Source organism: Marmota monax, unplaced genomic scaffold (genome assembly GCF_021218885.2).
Source record: "Marmota monax isolate L192 unplaced genomic scaffold, Marmota_monax_Labrador192_F-V1.1 WCK01_AAM20220418_F8-fsc00064, whole genome shotgun sequence".
Classification (NCBI taxonomy): Eukaryota; Metazoa; Chordata; class Mammalia; order Rodentia; family Sciuridae; genus Marmota; species Marmota monax.
The window spans coordinates 8,574,658-8,596,166 of NW_026694542.1; the positions used below are offsets into that span (position 1 = coordinate 8,574,658).

General features: G+C 52.2%; 4 protein-coding genes and 1 long non-coding RNA gene across 11 annotated transcripts in view; 4 read left to right on the forward strand and 1 right to left on the reverse strand.

Moving 5' to 3' along the window:
• Nucleotides 1–1,523: 1,523 nt before the first annotated feature.
• On the forward strand, nucleotides 1,524–4,981 carry Hoxb7 (homeobox B7). The gene is made up of 2 exons (XM_046420326.2): nucleotides 1,524–2,018; nucleotides 4,153–4,981. The coding sequence occupies exons 1-2, from the start codon at nucleotides 1,619–1,621 to the stop codon at nucleotides 4,404–4,406; spliced, it is 654 nt and encodes a 217-aa protein (XP_046276282.1). The 5' UTR covers nucleotides 1,524–1,618; the 3' UTR covers nucleotides 4,407–4,981.
• Nucleotides 4,156–21,488, reverse strand: LOC124076416 (uncharacterized). Its single transcript, XR_006846351.2, has 3 exons — nucleotides 21,266–21,488; nucleotides 11,544–11,641; nucleotides 4,156–8,294 (listed from the first exon to the last, which is right to left on the reverse strand). It is a non-coding gene; the product is annotated as an uncharacterized LOC124076416 (long non-coding RNA).
• Hoxb6 (homeobox B6) lies at nucleotides 7,261–16,159 on the forward strand. Of its 7 annotated transcripts, XM_046420318.2 has the most exons (4): nucleotides 7,634–7,742; nucleotides 9,948–10,036; nucleotides 13,680–14,204; nucleotides 15,266–16,159. In XM_046420318.2, exons 3-4 carry the CDS (start codon nucleotides 13,790–13,792, stop codon nucleotides 15,523–15,525), a joined length of 675 nt encoding a protein of 224 aa, XP_046276274.1. In that variant the 5' UTR covers nucleotides 7,634–7,742; nucleotides 9,948–10,036; nucleotides 13,680–13,789; the 3' UTR covers nucleotides 15,526–16,159. The 7 variants fall into 7 exon arrangements, with proteins under 7 accessions (XP_046276269.1, XP_046276272.1, XP_058427536.1 ...); XM_046420313.2 differs by lacking the exon at nucleotides 9,948–10,036 and having other exon boundaries at nucleotides 7,261–7,742; nucleotides 13,712–14,204; XM_046420316.2 differs by lacking the exon at nucleotides 9,948–10,036 and having other exon boundaries at nucleotides 7,603–7,742.
• Hoxb3 (homeobox B3) overlaps nucleotides 7,613–21,509 on the forward strand; it is a 54,988-nt gene continuing 41,091 nt past the window's right edge. The window contains exon 1 of the mRNA XM_046420304.2: nucleotides 7,613–7,742. The gene's annotated coding sequence lies outside the window, so the exon portion shown is untranslated. The remainder of the gene's footprint in view (nucleotides 7,743–21,509) is intronic.
• On the forward strand, nucleotides 16,294–20,626 carry Hoxb5 (homeobox B5). The gene is made up of 2 exons (XM_046420319.2): nucleotides 16,294–18,723; nucleotides 19,393–20,626. The coding sequence occupies exons 1-2, from the start codon at nucleotides 18,162–18,164 to the stop codon at nucleotides 19,638–19,640; spliced, it is 810 nt and encodes a 269-aa protein (XP_046276275.1). The 5' UTR covers nucleotides 16,294–18,161; the 3' UTR covers nucleotides 19,641–20,626.

Genomic DNA, 21,509 nt, shown 5'->3' on the forward strand with positions numbered 1-21,509 from the left:
TGTTAAAAGTGTTCTTAGGTTTACTGTGAAGAGAATGTATCCTGTATCCGTGAATTGCTTTATGGGGGGGAGGGAGGGCTAATTATATATTTTGTTGTTCCTCTATACTTTGTTCTGTTGTCTGCGCCTGAAAAGGGCGGAAGAGTTACAATAAAGTTTACAAGCGAGAATCTGAGACCCGCCCGGCCCGCGCTCCTCATTTGCTCCCAGGCGCCTTGCAGTGCTGGGGGTTGCGGGTCAGCAGGCTTCTGGGCCCGCTGAGGCTAGGCGCAGAGAGGAGGGGGCGGGGGCTGGAGGCAGGTGGTGCGAGTCCCTCGGCCCAGGGGCGCAGAGGGTGAGGGAGCGGCTGCATGTGATTGGAGGAGAGAGGGGCGAGGGAGGGAGCCCAGAGAAACCCCCTCCCCTCGCGTTCCGAGGTTGCCGGCCCCAGAGACCCCAGCGCCCAGGCCGCGCTGAAGAAGAGATGCGCCCAGTTGGTGACTGTATCCCCTGCCACTTCTCTCTTTGTTTCAGTGTATGTCCTCCCGTGGGAGGGGGGCGGATAAAGATGAAAGTGCAGGGCTGCTGAGCACGCTTATATTTTTATTTTTCTCAGACTTTGGTGGAGGGCGGGAGCCGGAGGGGAGGTGAGATCCTCCTCCCCACCTCTGCCTCTCTGAGATGTGACCTTCTTTGCCCAGTTCCGAGGCGGTGGCTCGCCGCCTTCCTTCCTTCTATGCCTCTGCTTCTCTGGCAGCCACGCTCGGCTGAAGCATCCGCCTCCCGGAACCAAGAAAGCAGAGAGCCCGAGCCCCAGGCCTCCTTCCTCCCTTCCTTTCTCTCCTCACCCCACCCCCACCCCGTTCCTTTTTTTTTTTTTTTTCTTCAAACTTTCCAATCCGTTTTATTTAGCCATCAGAAAGCACAGTGTCCGCCCGTGGGCTGGATCCCGTGCCTCAGAGCACCTACGAAGCCTTGGTCCATCTCCGACAGTATATGTGGGTCACCGAGAGAGAGAGAGAGAGAGAGAGAGAGAGAGAGAGAGAGAGAGAGAGAGCCGTGAGGCCATGCTCACCTCGTTCTTCACCTTGGGAGAATCGGACCAACTTCTCCTAAAGGCTTAGCGGAGATGAATTAGCTCGAATTAATAAAGACCTGATGTGCCCTTACCCACCCACCAAGTTGCGTGCATTCAGTCTCTGCGTTTGTCTTTCGCTCGGTAACGGACTGGGGGAAACGGGTGGGGGGTGACAACACGGATTGCTCAGAGGTTATTTATTTTCCCTTGAACTCAATTCCTTCCTCCCCAAATCTCGCCTGCAAGCTGCCTCCAGCCCGCGGGGGTCGACAGCGGCCCTTGAGCCCCCAACGCCAATCCACAGAGTTCGGCTTTCCCATTCATTATTGATCATATTTTATAAATCTAACGCCACACAATTTTTTCCACATTACCGGGAGCCGTGGGGAGGCCGTCAGGCCATTGGCAGAGGGGATGTCACGTGGGTGTGAGTCACGTGGTCTGGAGAGGAAAAAGGGGGTCCTTTTTGGTGTAAATCTGGACTCTAATTCTGTAATATATCAAGGAATCTCGTAAAACCGACACTAAAACGTCCCTGCCTACAAATCATCCGGCCAAATTATGAGTTCATTGTATTATGCGAATGCTTTATTTTCTAAATATCCAGCGGCAAGTTCGGTTTTCGCTGCCGGAGCCTTCCCCGAACAAACTTCTTGTGCGTTTGCTTCCAACCCCCAGCGCCCGGGCTATGGAGCGGGTTCGGGCACTTCCTTCGCCGCCTCGATGCAGGGCTTGTACCCCGGCGGGGGGGGCATGGCGGGCCAGAGCGCGGCCGGCGTCTACGCGGCCGGCTACGGGCTCGAGCCGAGTTCCTTCAACATGCACTGCGCGCCTTTTGAGCAGAACCTCTCCGGGGTGTGTCCCGGCGACTCCGCCAAAGCGGCAGGCGCCAAGGAGCAGAGGGACTCGGACTTGGCGGCCGAGAGTAACTTCCGGATCTACCCCTGGATGCGAAGCTCAGGTAACGCAGCGCATCGAGCCATCCCTAGTGGCAGCGGCCCGGGCACATTCCCCTGAAGGTGCCCCATTCCGGGCTAGGCTCCCCTTTTCGCGTCCAGAGTGCTCCGCGCGCCCGGGATCGGCCCTGGAAAAGCGGCACCCCGCTTGGCTGCGACCTGGCGCGCTGCCCCCACCCCCATTTTTCCTCGGTGCTTCTAGGCTTGCTCTGTTTCCCCGCGGATCTCTCTTCGCCGACGCCGCGGCGCGCAGAGCCCCCAGCCCGCCCCCTACCCTTCCTTCAGGCCTTTTAGCTTTAAATATTTATCAGCAGCGCTGGCACGGGTTGGAGACGCGGCCGTTTGTCTTGAAAAGGAAGGCTGGGGTTTGCAGAGAATAGCCATTAGGGTCTTCCCCCTCTCCCCCCACCCTTCTCCGCCTGGGATCTCAGCTCTGGGTGTGTCCCCCATCCCCATCCCAGCTTGGATAAGGTATGGGGGAGGGGGCCATAGCGTTAAGCAGTTCTCCCCTCCCCCTTCCTTCCCAGCCAACCCCGTTCCCCTATTATTCCCATTAGAACAATTAGAGGTGGGCTCTAGAGGCCTGGTGGGAGGAGTGGGTAGGAGACTTGAGGACCCAGCCAGGGACACAGAGCCAGAGATGCGGGGGGGGGGGGGCAGAAATCAAGAGAGATGAGGCTCCTAATCCTCCAGTGAACTTGGCGGGGAGGGGGGGGGCAGGAAAACTAAAGAAAAGACAGAGCCTTCATGGAAATATAGCTAGCTTTCCCAGGTTCCTTCCTAGGGCTCCTAGGCACCTAGAGAATTGGCCAACAAGTTTGGAGGTGTCATTAGAAGGGTGAGTCTCCTCTTGGGGGAGGGGCTTGGACTCCAAGGAGCCAAATAAGCCTCAGTGCAGAGCCACCTAATAGCTACTTCAGGAGCCCCAAGAGACCAGGACTTCTATTAGGTTTCCTGCCAAGCCTGGTTTATATATATATATATATTTTACACTACCCCAGGACAGATGGACTTGAACGCCAGCCCTACAATCCAGAAGACCCTACAAGCCTGTAGTCAGAAGCTCCTAACCTAGCCATTGTTGGGGGCCAAGAGGAGCCCAGTTCTTACATCATCAGTATTGGTGGTCATGGTCCCCATTACCTGCTCCCTAATTCAACTGTCTTTCTACTTGATTTATCAAAGCCCTAATTTTTCTGCTCATAAACATTTCAACTTGGCTTTTATTTGACTTGAAATTAGGGCCCTTAGTTACTTTTTCTCCTTGTCTCCTTTCCAGAAGGGCTGATGCCAGCTCCTCCCCCAAGTATCCTCAGGATTCTGGGCCTAAGTTAGGAGACTCCCATCTACCCTTCAGTCCCCACCACATATATACACCATGTTTCATTCTATCGCAGGCTGCTATTTTCACCCCCTTTGCTGTCCTGGAGGCCCAAAGATTGCTTTGGAGAACAGGTTGTCTGGGCAGGTGGGTGGGCAGGAAGGCAGACAGGAAGGCAGGGACTGCAGCCAGGCCTTAGCTGAACCCTGGCCACTTACTGGAAAAAAAAAATCATCAGAGGGCAGCTATTTCCAGACCAACTCCATGCTCCAAGATATCTGCCAATTTTCACCTCCTCCTCATTCCACAACAGACTGTGCAACACCCTCTCACCTCCCCCAGCCTGTGAGGCCTCTTTGTCTCCTAACTTCCTGGGAAATAGGCAAGGCCTGGAACCCTACTTCAAGGTCACTTGTATAGTTTCCAATCTTACCCCAAAGACCATTAGTGTCAACATTGAAAAGGGAATGCTTGGAGCCCCTGGACCCAGAGAAGACCGAGGATTAACCTCCCCTCATTCCGTATAAAAACCCCTTAGGAACAGCGCCTCGGAGAGCCAGCAGGTGAGGTCTTCCTAGTTTCAGAAGCTCCAGGATGAAAAAAGAATGGAAGTGTTTACCTTTGGAGGGCTGAGGAAAGTTCTTCACATTGAGGGACAGCATGAAGTATGGGTTAGGATATGGAAAGCAAGTATTTGCTTTAGTGGGGAAATGGACTTTTTCTGTCTATAGATTTCAAATACCCTGCTAGGTTTGAGCGAGATGGTTACTCACAAGGTTTCCCGCACTCACTGATATTTCTCTAAATACCGTGCACAGGAACCGACCGTAAGCGAGGCCGCCAGACCTACACCCGCTACCAGACCTTGGAGCTGGAGAAGGAATTTCACTACAATCGCTACCTGACCCGCCGGCGGCGCATCGAGATCGCGCACGCGCTCTGCCTCACCGAAAGACAGATAAAGATTTGGTTCCAGAACCGGCGCATGAAGTGGAAAAAGGAAAATAAGACCGCAGGCCCAGGAATCACCGGCCAGGACAAGGCTGAAGCAGAGGAGGATGAGGAAGAGTGAAGGACAGAAGAAGGTAGAGAAGAGCAAGGGAAAGAAGAATTCCAGTTCTGGGAACTGAACTCGGAAACTCAAGTCAATAGGGTGAAAAAAAAAAACTATTTAAATGAAAGCAGTTAAAAAAAAACATGGAGAGAAAAAGGTGAAATTTTGGTTTCTCAACACTGTAAAAAAAAATACTACCTATAGGAAACTGTTGGGTTCGTTTTTTTGTACAATATCTACTGTTCTGTAGCTTTTCAAAATTTGCCTCCCCTTTTCTATGTGGCTATTGTAAGGTCTTTGCAAAATTTTGCTGTTTTGTAAACCCCCTTGGATGCTGTCTTTGTGGACTGTGGGTCTGGAGGAGTGCAGCCTGTTTCTCACCCGTGTACCTGAGCCTCGGCCTTCCTAGTAGCAACACCAAAAGGGCATTAGGGAGCCCTAAGGACCCTACCAGTAGCTCAGTAGCTGGAGTGTCCCACCTTTGCCTGATTACTGCTCCTTGCTCCCACCAACACTTCCCTGAGCCCCACGGGTGCTCCTCTTTACATTCTATGTGTATCTGAAGGATGAAAAAATAAAACAATTAAAAATAAGCATGTGTCCTGTTTTCTGTGTCTCCCAGGGGTTGGGAGGGGATTAGGGTTAGTAATGGGTGGGTGACCCAGAATCCTTCCCTTCATCCTTCTGTAGCAGACCCTTTCTGTATGGGCTTGCTCTCTGCCCCCCAGACCCCTTGCTCTAGGACTGCCAACTTGTGAACCCCAATATTACATATGCACATATATTCCCTTTACACTCTTTTACACATATTGATATATACCAGTGCATGCTCGTGCACGCGCGCGCGCACACACACACACACACACACAGGCTGACATCACACATATATACACTGTCATATACAGTCACAAATAAACACAACCATATTCATATGTTCACAAATGAACATACAGGCATTCATACAATCAGGGCTCCATGCCCAGAACAAATGCATTCAAGTTCACACACACTCACAAGTAAACACACATTCACAGTCACTCAGACACACTGATAGATACCAATGCACATTCACACATTGGCTTATAAACAGAGATTCACATTTGCCCCCAAGTAAATATATCCATGAGCCCATACTCTCAGTCACACACTCACAAAATATAACAAAACAAAATTGAAAAATCTTGCAATTCCACAAACTTTCTTCCTTATGCAGGCCTTCGAAAAAGGCTGAGGGGTCTGAGCAGCCCCCTGGCTACAAATACAGAGGTGAAATCCAAAATGCTAGGCCTTATGAGAAAGAAGGGCGGATGGTAAGGGAAGGTGAACACCCAAATCCAGTCCTGCCTCTTGGGCTGTGTTGGGAAGAGGCCAGGCCCGCGTGCAGAGGCCTCCTGGCCGGCCCAGAGAAACTACCCGCACCCAGCTTTCTGCTCATTTGGCAAACATTTTTTTTTTTTGTCAAGAGCTATTCCTTTATTTTTATTTCCGTTTATTTTACTTTCATTTGATTTAATTTGTCTCACTCTAAATTGACACAGGCGACCCGTATAAACCTTAAAAATGGGCAAAAGGACTCCCGATTGCGAGAGCGGTGAGAATTTACCAGGCTGGTGTGAGTGTATCCCGGCCGCCGTGAGCCTGGCCGCGCTGACCGCCGGGTGCTTCCTCTTCGCTTTTCTGCCTGTTCGCCGCCGCCGGCAACCTGGAATCTTCTCAAGAGCACAGAGAAAGAGAGAAAGAGAGAAACATTTGGGGGAAGGTTATTTCGTTTCTTGTATTTGAGTTCTGATAGCTCAATTCAAAATTCAGGAATATTTTAGGGAACCTGGAAAACACGGGATGAATTATTGTTGTTGTTATTATTTTGCTCAGCAGAGCCTCAATAATAGGCCAAAACTCTGAAGGACGGTACCTCTACAGCTAGATTCTCAGAGCTGAATAAATGTAAAAAGCATTTATTTGATTGCAAACCCTGCATTGTTTAAATTTAAAGAATAGACATGGCGAACAGAAAGGGGATTGGAGGATTGGTTTTCAGAAAATCTGTTTAAATTGAATTGAAAGTAAAAGGTCCCTAAACCTGTAGTTTCCTTCATTAAAGACCAGAGAACCCCCTGGAGAGCGCCTGGACCGGCGCTTGGAAACTTGGACCAGCAGGCGTTTGGGCGGGAAAGGCTGGGATCCGGCTTTACCCTCCCCCAATTTCTGGGGTGCCGAATGGGAGAATCCAGTTGAAGAACTACTGGGTCTTGGCTCCCTTGCAGGCCACCTTCCCCTCTGGGCAAACACTAGGCCCTAGGGAATTTAGGGCCCCCACCCGAAACCCTGCAAGCCTCACAGGTGGGGGATTCCTACTATCTTTAGGACTAAGATCGAGGGGGTCAGGTCAGAGGGGGAAAGGAACTACTGAAGCTTTCATTTTGCCTTGATGCTGATGGCAACTCCTGTCTCACCTCCAAATTGCCTTAGAATAGTCCCATGAGGAGGATTTGGGGTTATTCTTTACTAGAAAAGAGAGGCAGAGCTCCTTTGAAAAATAGGGAGGTTCCAAAAAGAACCCCCTTCCTAGCTGGACCCTTGTGACTTCTCCATCCTGAATTCCTGAACCCCAAATCTCACCCTTTCTCAGACTGGGGTTTCCCAAAAAGAGAGAAGGAGAAGAAAAGAAGATGGCGACTGAGAAAAGGGTTGCTGGTGGAGCAGCCATGAAGAAATGCAATAAATTCCTTGTTGTTTTATGAAAATTTACAACTTTGTGATAGAAGTTTATGAGTGGTTGAATCCAGCGATTGGCCGGCGCCGGTCATGTGGCCGGGCGATCGTGAACATGAACTTTTTATCATTTCCCTGGTGGTTATAATGCAGCATTCTTTTGGACACCACACCTAGGTCGGAGCACTGTCGTCCTTCAGGGCTCCAGCCTCTTGATATTTTTATACTTCAATATCAGCTCAATAGAGCAAAAGAGAGAGGGAGAGAGGGGGGAGAGGAGAGAAGAGAGTGAGAGAGGGAAGGAGGGGTGGGAATTACACACAAAAGAGAGAAAGAAAAATAATTTTGATTCTTAAGTTAATTTGCTTGCTGATCTGGGATTTTAGTCATCATGAAGGGTAAATGGACAATCTACTCAGGACTGCAGCCTGATACCCTTTTTCAAAGACAGAACTTACTCCATTTTCTAAGCAAATGTCAGAAAAAAAGAAACACCCTCTCTCCCAAGTCAGAGAAGGGGAAGCAACGGCTCTCAGGTTGGGACAATATTATCTGGAAGCTGAAAGAAGAAACCGAACGCTTTTCCCCCCTCCTTTCCCACTCTTTTCAATCCGGAGGAAAAATCTGCCAAGGTCTTCAAAGGTAAGGGAGATTCTACAATACTCTTCATATTCTTCTGCATCGCTTTTGTAGGGGGTGGGGCTTGGGTTTTTCTCCCCCCCACACTCCAAGAAGGGGCTGAACCCCACCTCTGGGGCTGCAGGGAGAGGTTTCCTAGGAAATTCGGTGGTGGAGAGAGGGGTGGCCGCTCTCTGAAGGGGGATCCAAAATCAGAGATTATGGGAGGGGAAACCGAAAGGGGCCACTGAAGCCCAGCTTCTAGTCTCCTTTTTAAGCTGGGAGGAGAGCTCAAGCATGGGGGCTGCGAAAGAGAGGATGGGGGTGTCTGGGCTTCAGCGGCTCTGGCCGGAAGAAGCCAGTCGCTACAACCCCTGTGGGTTTGTGCTCCCTCCCCCTTTCACCATCCCTCCCTGATCCGGGCCTCCCCCAATTGCCCCCGCGCAGTTCTCTTGCCCAGTGCGGGTATCGGCGATTTCCCGGCAGCATTGGCACGAGGGGCGGTGGCGCTGAGGGACGTCCTGGTCTCCGTAGGGCCTGGAATCTCCGCAGAGGCCAGAGAGGGCGAGGAGGCGGCTAGAGAGACACAGAAAGAACAATTCACAGAGAAATGTTCACTATCTCCCTTCGGAGACATTTCCGGAATTAAAGGGCTGTGGGTGGAGGCACCCCAAAGGAGGGAGACTCCCCAAGAAGTCTGCTTGAGAATGCTCAGGTCTCTCGCCACTCCGCAAGAGGGAACCTCGTTCTGCAGGGAGTGAGTTTTGTGGTTTTAATGTGGTTTATAGCATGTTGGTTTCTGGGCAATATTGATTCTAATACTTGTGTTTTATTGGTATGGGGCATATGGTTTTCAGTGGAGAAGAAAATTGTCATATATGTCTGATATGAAAATATTTCAAACTTTCCTGGATCCAAACGTGATGATTGTAAAGAGCTATTTAGCATGTTGTTTTAGTCTTGTACACAAAAAGAAAACAAAGAAAGGAGAAAATTAAAAGAGTGGTGTCAGGACTGGAAAGCCGTCTGGTGCTGAGCCCAGACAGCTAGCCTTGTTGCTCTGGTGCATGGTTTCATCCCTCAGTCAGGCCTTCTGGGTTGGGGGATGGCAGAGAAGAACTGCTGGGTGGGAGACAGGTTCCTAAAGTAGCTGGTGAGGTGGAAGAAGGAACAGGCGTGGAGGTAAGGACTAAAAAATGGGGTGAGAAGGCTTCTGGAGAAGCTGCAAGCTGTTGGGCACAGAGGTTGGGGAGACACTGATTTAGTTTGGTTTGCACCCATAGGTTATTGTTTTTTCTTTTTTATGACTAGATGCAGGGCGTTCAGACTCAGGCCTGTTTGCTTGGGGGGTCTAGTTGTGTGCATGTGTGTATGTGTGTATTGGCCTTCTCAGTCCTGAACTGGAAGGAGAGGGAGACACAGCCACTTGTGGCACGGGAGGGGGTGTCCCTGGGGGCCCAAGTAGATGCCCTAGGCACAAGCCTGGGCTGGGATCCCAGAGAGACTCCTTGGCTTTGGGGCAAAAGAAGTTCTTCGTTAGCGCCCACGGTACTCAGGGCCTATTATTAACAGGAAAATTCCCCCAAACCCACCCAGACTAAAGGTCTTTTTCTCCCGTAGTCTTGGCGGGTTATAAATCGTCCCTTAGACAGTTTGCTCTGACCCAAATTATGCAGTTTGCTGCCATCTACCGTCCGTTCAGAGACAAGCGCGCGGCTTAGGTGCTGCAAGCCAGACGACGCTGCCCCAGCGGTGCCCGTTGGAATTTCTCGCAGCGGGGTTCCGCAGGATTCAGGGGATTTCGGGCCCATACCGACGCTGTCGGCTGGATCTTGGTTCAGAGATGTGATTTGAAAACAGAATAAATCTCCTCCTCCCCATACACTATCCTCAATCCCTCTCCAATCTCTTCCAACCCTCACCCATCCCAATCCCAAACCTGGAGGCTGGCAGAGGAAGCGGCTTCTCTGAAGGCATATTAGAGAGGACTGATACTGCAATCCTGGGACCCGGGTATTGAACCAAAGGGTCGGGGGATCAGAGCCGTGACCCCCACCCTATACCTAAGGCACCAGAGAGGATCTGGGCCGTGGAAGAGATCTGAAGTCAAGGCTGTTGGAGGTTTATTTGGTTTTCTTCTCAGCCAAGGGAGGGGGCCGGTCAGGAGAGTCGCCAGCCCGGCAGTTCCACTTGGTTGTCAAAAGACAAACCGAGTCTGTGTTCTTACAGTTGGCTGGTAGGTCTTGCCAGTGCCTTAGCTGATGGGTCCGTGGTGAAGGAATTGAACCGAGTTTTCTGGAAATTGTTGGTGTCTGCAAGTGAGTGTTGATCCCTTCAAGAGAAATCGACGCAAGTATGCTTTGGGGGAAAATTGAGAGTGGGAGTGGGGATAAATCATGAAGGAATTTCCGTTTCTGCGGGACCCACACACACCCGCTTAATGCGATTGCTTTCCCAGAAGGGGGTAGGAGGCCGGGGTGCGTTCCTCTGCTGCTGCCGCGTTTGAGTATTGGCCCCTGTCTCACGGGTTACTGATTAGCTCGGGCTTTCAAGCCGCAGGAGGAAGCTCTGGCCGCTCCTTTCAAGGTGCGCGGCTCCAATTCCTGGGCGGGGGCTTCAGGAAATTGCCTGTGGTGCCAGGCAAGCCGAGGTGTTACTAGAGTCTGACCAAGAGCTGGAGGAGCTGGGGAGGTCTAGGCGCCCGGCAGTGCTGGGGCAAACACCACCTCTGCGGCCCCCTTGGCGCCTCTTGAGTCTGGGCCTCTGGGGCAGCTCTTTCAGCTTTTCGGCAGCGAGAGTGACTTTCTGGCGGCTGGATGGCCTGGCTCAGTGAGTCGCTCTGCGGGAGGCCCAGAGGGAGCGGGCGGGAAAGTCTTGGGCCCCTTAGAGATTTTTTTTTTCTTTCGGGCAATGGGAAGAACAAATAGGGAGGGAACTCAGGCTGGTACAGAGGCTTGAAACACCAGGGGATTTAAGGGTGCCTGTGGACACAGGGGAAAGGAACAAGGAGAGCCGCTGATCGTCACCGCCCACTCCCCTTAGAGATCAAAGAGGATGTCGCTCATTTGCATAATGGAAATGAGGTCTTTGTACCTGGATTTGGACCAGCCGATTTTAAGGCAAAATGTCTAATGTAAAGGGCCTCTCTCTACCTATGGCAGCAACCACACCGAACCTCTGCGAACATTTGTTTCCCAACCCCAGGCAATCAGAATCCATGCGGAGAATTGAGGTGTTTTTATCTGCCCCACCCCAGGCAAAGTTGGGGGTTGGGTGGAGGATGGTGCCCATAATCTAAAGAGCTGGGAAGGGGGCTTTGAATAGAGTCTAGAAAATGAGAAGCCTGGACAATGTCTCAATCCCCCCTTCCTTACAGGCAGATGCCTGTCCTAGAGGTTACCCAGGAGGGGAATTTTACTCCTGAGCTGAACACAACTTAGGAAACATTTTCCTGGGAACTGGAATGTACATGCTTACCCACAGGACTGCAGACTCACTCAAAATACAGAAAATCACAATTATAAATTCCGCCTGTAGGGATCCATACCACCCCTCTGTTGTGTACTCGAGACTTGGTACACATTTATACCCACATCTCTGTATACACTTCTTAATTGAGGCAGAGAGAGAGGGAGGGGGGAGACCACAGAATGGCAGACTGCTGTGTATTTACATATTCCCCCATGGAGACAGAGGAACATGGACCGAACCACAGACAGATTCGTGGAGATCTGGCTCCAGAAACCAGGCAGTCTCTGGCCAGGCCATGCCTGCCTGCTCTTTTTCCCAAACAAACGGATCAGACGAATAAACGCTCATAAATACCTCTGGGCTTAGATAAGAGCGATGAGGCGCTATTTCCTTTCATGCCCGACTCCAGGCGCCGGCCCTGCCTGTAGTGGCTCCATCTCCCAACAGGCAACCTGCAGAGGTGAGGTTAATTTGGGAACTGTGACTCTAAGGATAAGGCAAATATTTTCCTGCTTCTATCACAGGGGAAGGGCCCCCCTCTTTCACTGCCTCTTTCTCTGCCCTTACTCTATAGGGAAGACCACACTGTATAGTCCTAAGGTAGGGACTCTGTGACCAGGGAGGAGGGTTGAGGCTCAGGGCCTAGCCTCAGTTCAGTGGAGAGGTCAGTGCATATAAGCACTCTTCTCTACCTTTCACCCCTGCTCAAACAGCCCCTACCTATGTGCCCAACCAGAGAGAGATTAGGGCATGTTTGGGGGATTGAGTTTCAGTCTTAAAATGCTCATCATAACCCCCAGATAGTCAGGCTAGGAAATGATTGGAGGGACATCCAGGGATGGCCACTTTGCCATGAAGGTGCAACCTAGAAGTTTACCTGAGTTCAGAGAGCCTCAAATAACATTTTGCAATGAAATAAGTCCCCACCCTCAGTCAACTTCAGCCTTCTACCACCTTCCATCATTAGTGGGCAGAGCAGGCCGACAAAAAGGAGTCCAAAGAATGAGGCAAAAGTGCATCAGTCTGGCCTGATATCAGATTTGTCTCACACCCTGACCCCTTCTTGTCCCCAGGTGGGAAGGTTGTCACCCTTCACTGCTTAGCCTGTGAGTGCTTATTAGAATGTTGGAAACACACTGGGGCCCTGTCTCCTAGTCTGGGTTCAATGCTCATTTTCTTTGAGTAATAGAGAAGGCACAGAGATGTACATAGTCTCTCACACCCAAGCTTGTACAGAAGCAAAGCTAATGATACAAACATGAAGCAAGAGAGGGGATTGTAGAGAGGCTTAGAAATAGAAGGGTTGAGTGCCTGGAGAGGAGATATGGGCTGATGACTGGAAGATGGGCTGCTAAGTCCCCAGGAGGACCTGAACATCCCTCCCTCCTTATAAAACTAAACCCAAACCAAGTCTTGGGAAATAATTTTAAGAAGTGTCAGCTTCTAGAGAGATCTTAAAAAGAAACCAGGGCTCTTCCCGGTGGCCTCTGATCGCTGTCAGTATCAGTACAATCTCTTCCTTGTCCCCAGATTCACTGGAACATCCTTGATTCTTAAAGACCCATAGCCCAGGATATTCTTGTATCATTTTGGGTGGGAGGCAGGGTCAGAGTGAGGATTATAGGTAGGATAGGGATCAGACAAATAAAGCTATCTAAGCTGGGGGTTTCTCCTTAACTAGGTGGGATGTCTTGGGAAGGAGCCTCACGCTTTGAAATAGCTACTAGCCTAGCTGCAGAGCAGAGGAGGAAGCCTGAGCTCATGCCCTGCTGCCATTTCCCCCTCTTCTGTGTCTTCTAGGCAGAGGATCTGGCCTGCTCTCTCAGACCATGAGAGTTGTGGGGGAAGCAGGGATAACAAACCCAGACTTGGAGAAGAGAGAGCAGACCTGATAAACAGGAAAAACGATTTGATTTTCAAAACCTGGGTTGAGGGTGTTTTTGTCTTCCCTTTCGAATTCTGAAACGATGCAAATTAGTGGATAACTCTGCTTTCTTTCTGCCAACACAAAACCCTAGAAACCAACCTCCCTTAATTTTCTCTTGAGGAGGTTCAGAGACATTTGCCCAGCCCTCCCTTGAGGGAATAGGTCCAAGCAACGCAGGGGTTAACTTTTCTGAAAACACAATTAACTTTTTCCTATCCTGCGTGGAGTGGGGGAGGGATGTATTTATTTAATCACTGAGGAATGGGGTGGTCTCAAACCAAATGCTCCCTCCTCCCTCAAAGGCACAGACGCCTCTTTCGCAGATCTTACGTAGGTGGAACAGGACGTGTTGTGTTGTAGGGGAGAGAGAGAGAGAGAGAGAGAGAAAAGAGAAAGAGAAGGAGGAAAAAAAAAGGTTGATAGGTTTGTGCGCGGGTCCCTCGTGCGAGCTGCGCTCCTCCTGGGTGCTATTTGACAATTCCTGCCTCTGCCATTGGTCAGTGTTGGATCAGATGGTTGTATTTCCTTCTGGCCCTCACTGGCACCTCGCCATCCCCCCTCAGCTAAAACCCAATCTCGGATATACTACTAATAGGCGCGGCGCTCGGACTATAAAACACAACAAATCATAAACCCGGCGGAGCAGCAGCGGCCTCGCGCGCCTCCCCTCCCAATGAGTTCCTATTTCGTGAACTCCACCTTCCCCGTCACTCTGGCCAGCGGGCAGGAGTCCTTCCTGGGCCAGCTACCGCTCTACTCATCGGGCTATGCGGACCCGCTGAGGCACTACCCGGCACCCTATGGGCCCGGGCCCGGCCAGGACAAGAGCTTTGCGACTTCCTCCTATTACCCACCAGCCAGCGGCGGCTACGGCCGAGCGGCGCCCTGCGACTACGGGCCCGCCCCGGCCTTCTACCGCGAGAAAGAGTCGGCCTGCGCGCTCTCGGGCGCTGATGAGCCGCCCACGTTCCACCCTGAGACTCGGAAGTCGGACTGCGCTCAGGACAAGAGCGTGTTTGGCGAGACAGAAGAGCAGAAGTGCTCCACTCCGGTCTACCCGTGGATGCAGCGGATGAATTCGTGCAACAGTGAGTGAGACTTTCAGTCTCTTCCCTCGCGGGCCACAACCCGGGAAGATGAATTAGCGAGCGCCACCCCCAATCTCCCCAGGACTGCTGGGTGGGCATCTCAGAAGACAGAGCCAGATAGGGCGTTGCACGGGGTCTTGCTCACTGTCCTCTTCTCCGCAGTAGTTGCAAAGTTTGCAAAGTCCCAGCTGTACTGGGAGCCAGGGGGAGTGAATGGGCTCTCCTGGAGAGCCAGGCCAGAGCCAGGGTTCCTGAAGGGAACAGGGGCCACAGTCAATGGATTTGTTTTTCTTTGCGCCCCTCACTCATTCCCCAACCCCCCAGTCTTGATCGGGTCCCCTATCCAAAGACTGCTCCATTAAAAACTGAGTGCGAAAAAAAAAAAAAAACTGAGTGCGTCATGCAAGGGGTGGGGGCGTTGTGACGCGGAGAGTTGAGTCTGTCCCGGGCTGTTTCCCGGGGTGGGGTGGGGGGCGGGTAGGGCTGGGAAATGATGGGGTACCAGGAAAAGGGTGGCAGTCCCGGGGAAGGAGGAAGAATGAGAATTAAAAAGAATAGGAACAGATGGAGCAGGGAGAGACGTTGAAGTAGGCTCCTGGGTCTCAGGTTAGATTATTTGTAGGCCTTAAGTCCCAGTAGATATCCATTAGAGGGACACGAAAGTGAGGAGCCCTTGATGCGGACTATGGATCGATCCACGTCATTATGGATTAAAGGCCCAAATCTATCATTGGGTGGATTGAGTTGGGGGGAGCTAGATGGATGGAAATGAAAAGAGGTGGGGGGATTCAGCTAGGAAGGGACACACCTGGCCAGCCCCTCCCCTAAACTCAGGTGGGAGTTCAAAGTGCTCCTCCCCTCCCCCACCAGAAGTCTAGACTGAAGGCAAAGGCCTAGGAGTCCGGGAGGGAATCTGGAGGGGGCGCTGGAGGAGTGGGGAAGGAAATGGGGGGAGAGAGGGCATTCCGGGACAGGCTGTAGTCCACGTTTAAGGGTCGAATGGGGGAGGGGACTTTGGGCCCGGTGACCCCAGGCCTCAGCGTCTTCATTCTGCGTAACAGGTTCCTCTTTCGGGCCCAGCGGCCGGCGAGGCCGCCAGACCTACACGCGCTACCAGACGCTGGAGTTGGAGAAGGAATTTCACTACAATCGGTACCTGACCCGGCGGCGGCGCATCGAAATCGCGCACGCCCTGTGCCTGACCGAGCGGCAGATCAAGATCTGGTTCCAGAACCGGCGCATGAAGTGGAAAAAGGAGAGCAAACTGCTCAGTGCGTCTCAGCTCAGTGCGGAGGAGGAGGAAGAAAAACCAGCCGAGTGAAGGTGCTGGAAAGGGAGGGGGGACGCGAAGGGAGAGGCCTGTGGGGAGCTGAGGGCGTCGGAGAGCCCGGAGAAGGCTCTGCGGGCGGGGGAGCCTAGGGACCTGCTCTCCAGCGTGCGACAGGCGGGGCCCAGTGTTCTCCTGCTCGCCCCCGTCCGCAGAGCTCTAGCCTAGTGCTCCGAGGCCCAGCTGCCTGAGCCCACCCGGCACCTCAGCGCCTCCTCCCTCCCAGAGGAACCAGCCTTGGCCCGATCAGGCTCCCTGTGAGAAATGAGGATCGGACTCACTTGATGTTTCCTGGAAGCAGAGCAAAATGCTCTTGTCCGTGTCTCGTCTCATTTCGTCCATGTCCCCTGTGCACGGTTCAATGGTAGATTCGCTGTCCCCTCAGCAGGGGCCTTGAAGAATCCCTAACCCCAGACTTGTCGTCCCTCCTCCCCTCTCCCCAAAGCCACTGGAAGGAGCACATACTACCTAGACGTAAGAAGAGAAGCCTCAGAAGAAAACAAAGTTCTATTTTATTAATTTTCTATGTGTTGTGTTTGTAGTCTTGTCTTAGTTCTGGACGTGAAATACTTCGGTAATTATATTAATATTATTAATAATGATAATAATAATAAAGACATGAAAACTCGCCGCTCAGTCACCTCCAATCTTCCCCCGTATTTTTTTCCCCTCCCCATCCCACATCCCAGCTACCCCATCCTTCCTGAGCCTGAACTCAGGAGCTCTAGGCTGCCCCAGGGCCTTGCCAGCCACCTGGACTCCATGGAAGTACTGTTGAGATGAAGGCTAGAACCATCGGTCTGCTCAGGCCCCAGAACTGTGCCTGCCTGATGCTAAGCCTCACAACTGCCTCTCCTGGTGCATATCCAGAATGGAGAGGGGCCCTTTCCCTCTTAGTCTGTAAACTTTCTTAGTTTGTCCAGGACAGGAAGGACACCACTGAGGGCCCCTTGCCCAAAGCCCCTGCAGTGACTGAGTTGGGCCGGTCTGAGTGCCTCAGCAGAGCTTTTGTGTCCTTGGTGAGGTGAGGCCCCTGGTCTCTGGCTGTGGCTCTTGCTCCTGGCCTGTGGCTCTGGAAACTGAAAAAATGGGGCCACTGGGCATCTCTCCACTATGCAGCTGAAGGCTCCAGGTACCTCTTTCCATCTCAAATAGGAGCTCAGTGATAAGGAAGAGAATGTGAAGTCTGGGGTAGGTGTGAGGCCAAGGGCACAACTTTCCCCTGCTCCTTGGAGACTCAAGGGCAGGAGGGCAGGTGATGAGGCACTTGATCTCATTCTCTTATCCCAAAACGGCCCTTCTCTCTCCACCTCCACCCTTACCCATGCAGCTAGCTGCAGACATTGTTTTCCTTTCCTTCTTCCTCCTCCCTCTCTCCCTTTTTTTAATTTTTTATTTTTAAAGAAAACAGCTCCTGGCAGAAGGAGCCCAGCTGCAGCGGTTTCTGGCTGCCCAGCTTGCTCAGCAAGACGCCACCAGTCCAGGGAACCCCTTCCCAGGGAAGGCGGTAGGTCTATGGGCAAATTCAAACTGCCCAGCTGTCAGAAAGGGGCCTGGAGTGGTGCAAGTTGGCATATGGAGACAAGGTGAAGGGTCTGCTTTAACCCCAAACTCTCAGGCACATATTAATAACCAAACTACAGCAACCCCGGGCTGATGCAGCAGTCTTTTCGGCAACTAGGCCACTTAATTCCAGCTGTGTTAGCCTTCTAGGATTCCTGTCCTGATCTGCCATTCTCAGGCCTGGGATAAGGATGATGAGGTCAGGAAGATGATTCCAAATTTCCAAGGGACCTAGGAGAAGTAAGCTTTTCTGTGTCTTGAAGCTTCCAGCCCAGCTTCGCTGCTCAGCCTGGGGGCTGTGGATCGGCCACTGCAACCCCACTAGGAAGCAGGCTGGACTGAACATGGTGGGGGAGACTCCTTGTAATAATTGTTTTTCACACACAACTTCCAACCCTTTATCCCCACTTATGCCCCCAACTAGCAATGACCCATTAAGGGACAAGCAACTCAATCTTTGATCATTTCATCCACAGCCAAAATAATAATGACGGTAATTTGATAGACAAGGCACAAATAGAGAAACTAACGCCACCCAAGAAAGTGGGTAAAAGGCTCAAACCCCTCTTCTAGAAGGCTCAACCCCGTGAGTGAGCCACGGCCGACCGGATTTCTTTCTCGCTTGGCGGTTGCAGGGAGCCAGCAGGGAGGCAGCCGCCGACGCCATGGCGGCCTGCGGTCCGCGCTCCCGCAGATCGCCGGGAGGTGGCGCGCTCTGCTCAGAGGCCAACGCCAACCTTCTCGGTTTCTCCCCCTTCTCCTTTTTCCCCCCTCTCGGAGGCTCGCATTGAATCGGCCCTAACGATTCTCGGATCGTCATTATTTGTAACCATAGAGCATGAATTACCTCTTGAGGTCATCAGCGAGAATTTACGACTGGTCAACAAAAGCACGTGATTCCCTAACGCCCCCCCATCCCCCTTTCAGCCCCCCCCCCCCATATTTGGCCGCATACATAGCAAAACGAAGTACAGTGCATCGCTATAATTCATTAATACATCATAAATCGTGAAGCACAGGGTTATAACGACCACGATCCACAAATCAAGCCCTCCAAAATCACCCAAATGAGCTCGTACTTTGTAAACTCCTTCTCGGGGCGTTATCCAAATGGCCCGGACTATCAGTTGCTAAATTATGGCAGTGGCAGCTCTCTGAGCGGCTCTTACAGGGATCCCGCTGCCATGCACACCGGCTCTTACGGCTACAATTACAATGGGATGGACCTCAGCGTCAACCGCTCCTCGGCCTCCTCCAGCCACTTTGGGGCGGTGGGCGAGAGCTCCCGCGCCTTCCCTGCGCCCTCTCAGGAGCCCCGCTTCAGGCAAGCGGCGTCGAGCTGCTCCCTGTCCTCGCCCGAGTCCCTTCCCTGCACCAACGGTGATAACCACGGCGCCAAGCCCTCTGCTTCGTCCCCCTCCGACCAAGCGACCCCCGCCAGCTCCAGCGCCAATTTCACCGAAATAGACGAGGCCAGCGCGTCCTCGGAGCCTGAGGAAGCCGCGAGCCAGCTAAGCAGCCCTAGCCTAGCTCGGGCGCAGCCAGAACCCATGGCCACCTCCACAGCCGCGCCCGAGGGGCAGACTCCTCAGATATTCCCCTGGATGAGGAAGCTTCACATCAGCCATGGTAATTCTGTCTCTCTTTTTTTGTCTTCTCGGCTTTCCTTCTCTGCGTTTGGGAGGGGGGACGAGGAGAGCTTGAGGAAGGCTTTTCCTCAAATATAGATTTATTTTTCTAAAGGGGAAGAAGTCCCTAAGAGGATTCTCACAGCTCCGTGGACAGAGCCAAACAGGGTCTTTTGCTGGGAGGGGGGGATATTTTAAATAATTTGTTCCCAGGTTTGTCGTAGGTTTTATTCATCCAGCCAGTAAGCCAGCTTTACTCTGAAGGTTGGGGTTTATGTAATGTGGGGAAGGGTCCTGCTTACCCCCAGAAAATTCGAGACTACCGCTGGCAAAGGAGGGGTGAGCAGTAAAAGGAGCTTTCTAGGGCAAAAGTGCAGCCGCTCTCCTCCCTCCCGGGGCGAGCGGCCGCCTGAGCCCAGCGAAGGGTGAGGCACTGGGAGGGAGCAAGAGACAAAGCCGGGCGCATTCGCTGCCAGCAAAAGTAGGAGCTGAAGGAGAAACGGACGCAGAAATCGAGCCTGGACGCGGGCATCTGGAGTGGGGAGGATGGGAGCTGCGTGAGCTGGGTGCTGGGGATGCCCGGGTCCTGCTCCCCGCCCCCTCCCACCCAGTGCCCCCCTCCTGTAACCAGAATAACTGTTGCCTTGTGGCTCTACTCTCTCTACTCCAGATATGACCGGGCCGGACGGGAAAAGGGCCCGGACCGCGTATACCCGCTACCAGACCCTGGAGCTGGAGAAGGAGTTCCACTTCAACCGCTACCTGACCCGGCGGCGGCGTATCGAGATCGCCCACGCGCTCTGCCTGTCTGAGCGCCAGATCAAGATCTGGTTCCAGAACCGGCGCATGAAGTGGAAGAAAGACAACAAACTGAAAAGTATGAGCCTGGCTACAGCCGGCAGCGCCTTCCAGCCCTGAACCCGCACGGAGGAGCTCTGGGCAGCCCCACAGCCCGGGCCACCCCCAGCCCCGACCCCTCTGATCCTCCCTGCGCTGCCGCTGACCGCTGGGGACCGGTTCCCATGAGCCTGCCTCACCCTGGCCTTGTGTTACAATTTTTCGTTCGGTCTTATGTCTTCCCGTGGCTCCCTCTCTCCTGGACTTGTTATCTTGTTATTATTGTTAATAATAATAATAATAATAATAATAATCCTTATTATTTTCCCTCCATGCTCCCCACTCCCCTCTGCTCGCCCCAAATCCGCCAGTGTTTCTGAATGTTCGTGTCTGTGGTTGCGCTCCTTTCCCCAGGGGAAAAAAAAAAAGAAATTCGCATGTTTAATGTGAACTTTCCCCTTCCCACCTGTGTTCTAACTTATTTATAAAAGAATGATAGCTGTATTTTTTGAGTTTCAGCTGGAAACTTCGCTAAGAGGCAGCAATTGAGGTGGGGTGCCACATCCCCAGGCCCAGCTGAGCTGGCCTCTGAGATGGAGTCCATGACTGTGTCTATTTTCACCCCCCTCCTCCTTCTCCTCCTTCCTCACTCTCAGGGCCCATGTCTCCCAGTGACTTGGTCCTGGGCTGAGAAGGGGCCAGGGAGTACCACAGGATGATGTTGAGAAGAGGGAAGGAAAATAGTGAGATTTTAAGTTCCTTCTGCCTGGTAGGCCCCACAAGGCCTGGTCTGGGAGTGTGCAGAAACAAATAATACTCAGTGTAAAATGTCTTGTGTATTTCTCTGTGGGTCTAGCTAGAGGACCCAAAGCTTGTAAATATGGGGATAGTCTGGGTCAGACCCATCTCTTCCTCCCTATCCATTTCGCTTCCAAGGCCATTTGTAGTGAGTGAGTGGATGCTGTGCTATGTGTGAAATCTGTCTTTGCCAGGCCTGTCTCAGTGGTTTGCTTTTGGTATTTGTTTGTAGCTTTCCTTGAAGTCAAATAAATGTTTCCCCTACTCCATTGCCCTTCCACTTGTCTTTTCTCCAGGGGGTCTGCCTCTCCCACCACCTGGCATACCCTAGGATCATTCTCAATAAGTCTAGGATTTAGGGAAGGGCAAATAGGATGCTTACCAGCAGGCTTTCTTAATCACCTAAGTTCCTGGCTTGGTCAATGCTGCTTGGGCCAAGAAACAGGCCTTCATGACTGGAGGACTGAGGGCCAGAAACCTCAGGTGGGGCCGAGATGGGCTCCATCTTGGCCTTCCACCAGCTGGCCAGAAAAAACCTCTGAAAAACTCTCCAGGGAAAGTAATGTAGGCCTAAGTGCTGAGCAGGAGGCTCCTGGCCTTTTGGGAATTATAGAGGCCTGCCCAGCTGCCATGTCCCCTGTTCCAAATCCCAATTCAGTTTTGCCACCCACTAAAGAAAAAAAAAATCATCAGCTCAGTTTCAAAGATGTCCTTTTACCCTCAGCCTTTTCCACACTTTTCAGGGGCTACTTTTCTCCAGAGGCCCAAATGATCTTCCCCCTTTGGTCAGATTAGGAGTTGGGGTCCTTCCTGAAAGAACCTCTGGTTCTCCCTCCAGCCAGGGCCCAGTCTTCTTCCATCCAAGTCAGCTTCCACCCTGAGCCCAATAGTCAAGTCTGGACACTTACCCGATCAATTCCCTTCCAGCTGGGCCCAACTTCTTACAGGACCTGGGGGGAGGGGGGCTGGTGAGGAGGCAGCAGAGGGTCCTGGAGGCTGTACTGGGCCCTTGTTCCCCTTCACCCCTTGAATTTGTCCCCCTTTGCCGATAGCAAACTATCCCAAAAGTCGCTATGACATTTAGATGTCAAATGGATAGGGGTTTTATCTCGAAGTTAGATCGTAAAAATCGCCGAGAAGTCAGACAGATAC